The following is a 3277-nucleotide window of genomic DNA, read 5'->3' as shown; positions in this document are numbered from 1 at the left end:
TAATTAAAAATATATATTTTGTATAAAATTCATAAATACTAAAAGAATTAGAAAAGCATATTTTTTATTTTTTTATATATAGCTACTATATATAAATTAAAGAGTTTTATTTTGTGATAATGGAATAAGTCATAAAAGATTTTTTTTACAATTAAAATGAGATCACGTTATTATAAAATATAAATGCTTTTTATACTTAAAAATGAAATATTAGACAATGACTTAAGCAATAATAATGTTATACAATTCTTAGTAATATGCTACATAATTATGTCCTAGAATACTTATGCATTATATAACAATTATTTCTTCGTTAAAAGAATATATTGAGAAATAATATGTCTGATTTAATACAAAAGGCATAGAGGTTGTCTACAGTCTTAATATTCGCATGTGAGCAAAGGAGAATTTCTATTTAATATTTATATACATTTTTTATTACATTTTTCCTAACGCAAACGCATCGCGCTAAATCGTGACCTTTTCTAAAGCCGTATATTTCGTATCTTCAAATTGTCTTAAGTGAATCTGCAAATTAATGCTTCTATATTTCATGCCATCGATAATTGATTTAATTATAATTGTATGTTATAAATATATTTACCTGTAAATGTAAATTAACTTCAGCGGATCGGCTTAGATATGGAAAATTTCCACCACTTTTCAAATGTGCTAGTTTTGCATTTGGATAGCATTTATATACTTCTTCTCTAACTGCATTTGATAACGCATATTCATCAAAAACGTCTATTACTGTTACAGGTAAATGACAAATCTTTTGAGGTTGTACATAACAATTTATGCAATTCATTGTTAAACGAGACGCTAATTCGGATTGCGTTAAGCTCTCTAGCTGTAAAACATATGCATAACATATATAACATATTTAGAATAAATATTTTTTTCTTTGTATCTTTTATCTTTCATTAGTTTGAAGAAAATTAAGATTACCCGTTCCACCATAAAATCAATTGCTTCTACAATCTCTCCATCGACTTTCTCCGTTGCAAAATTTCCCATTACCATTTTCTTCAATACCAATGAAGGTAAAATCCAAAAACTACGAAAAGAAAAAAAATTTATCTTATTTTATCTACGCTTACATTAAAGCTATTTAAAATAGTCCACTTACACTGCTGCGGAATCATTGTAACTAAATACAGATGTATCTGTGAAGGTATTACACAAAACCAGAGATACTACTCTAGGACAGTGTGCATTTATTTCTGTAAATTTTTGTGCTAAAAAACCACCTGTGAATATAAAATTTCATCTATTAGATTAAATTATTATGTTACTTGAATATTTTGTTTGTACATTCTGACCTAGGGAAGCACCAAAAAGATGAACTTTATCAAGTTCTAAGTAATCTAACAACTTTCTGAATCCGTCACACCATTCCTTTATACTCCAATATACTGGTGCCTCAGCCTATAAAAATCAAATTATTATTTACTCTCTCTAATTTATACATTAGCAAGATATAATTGTATCTCTTATACTATTTTACATATATTGAAATACTTCAGAAAGCTTATCGTTTAACTTACTGAGATAACTCTGTAACCTTTGGCAGCAAGACCTAATATTTGTCTAAAAAAAATATCAGCAGTACCACAGACAGGCGGAAGACATATAAGTGGGCACTTGATAGTTTTTGGATTAGAATCGTATACTTTCCATCCCTAAAACAATTGTAAAAATATTTCAAAATGTTACCTTTTTTTTTTGTTTACTTCTATGCTTATACTCAAAATTATGAGGTCACTTTGCAACTCGGCGAAAATCGATAAAAAGAAAAAAGTAAATTAGAGATCGAACGTGAAAACTAATATAGAATTAATTTATTTGTGTAATAATACAGAATAATACCTTTGTACCGTCGGCGTCAACAACGATTTTTCTGAGCGGTACGGAGCTGCGAAAACTCAGATATTCCTGCGAGCGTGACAGCTCGCTCGAGTACGAAGACATATTTTGTTTTCGTTCACGACACGACGCCAGTCGGTACGTTGCACCGTGTTATCATCGCTCGACAGTCATGTCTTTCTTGATATCAGAAGAGACAGTACATTAATTATAATAATAATAGTTTGCATAATGCATCGCTAAAATATATTCACGGCTATCGATAATGTAAGCATAATGATTTTTAACTGCAACGACATTAACCAGCAATCAGCATAACAAATTCAAGATCTCTTTCGACAATGCATTTTAATCGTTTATTATTATTATTATGTATACTTACAGGTCCCTTTTGGGACAACACTGTCCCTTTTAGGACAATGGAATTTCCTCCGAATAAATTTTACCTGCTGAATCCACATAGAATTCAACCTTTCTGTTTTTTGAATAAACTTTTCCCTGAAGATATATTTTCCCTGTAGAAGCTAGAAAGTCTAAGCTCATCCATCTTTTTCGCTACTTTAACTACCGAGCACTGCTTGCTGTGAAGCGGATTATAAATAGATATTCAGAAATGAAAATCAGAAGGACACAATTCGTGAGTGTTTTAAATACATCATTGTTGTTATTATTATTTGTCTGGATTTTTTTTAGAAAAATGTTCGATTTTTTTCTTATGATAGAATACATTTGACTATTAGAAATGTGTAATGCAATTATTCTACGAAGTTTCTTGCAATCCTATTTTTCCTTTTATCTTTTCAAATTCATTCGCACAGTTGTCTTTGTTGCAACTTGTTTTGTAAAAAGAAAAAAAAACTGAAATCGATTTTATCGTGACTGTAAATCGTACAAATTTTTATCTCGCTTAAAAAACAATTATCAATTTTATTTTATATTCATTATGATATTTCATTTCGATTCAGTTATTTATATTCACCTTCAGTAATTACAAAAATGAATAATCAATAAAAAAATAAATAATGATTATAGAATGATAAATATCACCAACAGATGGCTCAACAATCTTTGTTCACGTAATGTTCAAAATGGTGAACATTCTTCAATACCAGCAATCAGTATAAGCAATTTACCTCGATGTGATCAATGATGGTCTTTTGACAAATTCGAAAAAAAACTTAAAAAATTTATATTATTTTCATGATTTAAGAATTATAATTATTTTTTAAAATTATTTTTAATGTATTATTTAAATACATTGCTCTAGGAGTCATAACTTAATCACACGCATTGTCTACATATATCTCTTTAATGTCTTTTAAATATCTTTTATGGGCTTTCTATAATAACTCATTATCTAAGCTTTAACTCTTAAACTATAAGAATTTGATCAATTATAATCGATTAT

General features: G+C 28.3%; 1 protein-coding gene across 1 annotated transcript; it reads right to left on the bottom strand.

Moving 5' to 3' along the window:
* Positions 1 to 468: 468 nt before the first annotated feature.
* On the bottom strand, positions 469 to 1974 carry LOC108684195 (maspardin-like). Its single transcript, XM_018188361.1, has 7 exons — positions 1873 to 1974; positions 1551 to 1685; positions 1326 to 1431; positions 1133 to 1253; positions 952 to 1060; positions 605 to 853; positions 469 to 528 (listed from the first exon to the last, which is right to left on the bottom strand). The coding sequence occupies exons 1-7, from the start codon at positions 1972 to 1974 to the stop codon at positions 469 to 471; spliced, it is 882 nt and encodes a 293-aa protein (XP_018043850.1).
* Between the last annotated feature and the right edge of the window lie 1303 nt (positions 1975 to 3277).

Source organism: Atta colombica, unplaced genomic scaffold (assembly GCF_001594045.1).
Source record: "Atta colombica isolate Treedump-2 unplaced genomic scaffold, Acol1.0 scaffold127, whole genome shotgun sequence".
Taxonomy (NCBI): Eukaryota; Metazoa; Arthropoda; class Insecta; order Hymenoptera; family Formicidae; genus Atta; species Atta colombica.
The sequence above is the reverse complement of the archived record's forward strand: the minus strand, read 5'-3'. Positions and strand labels throughout refer to the sequence as shown.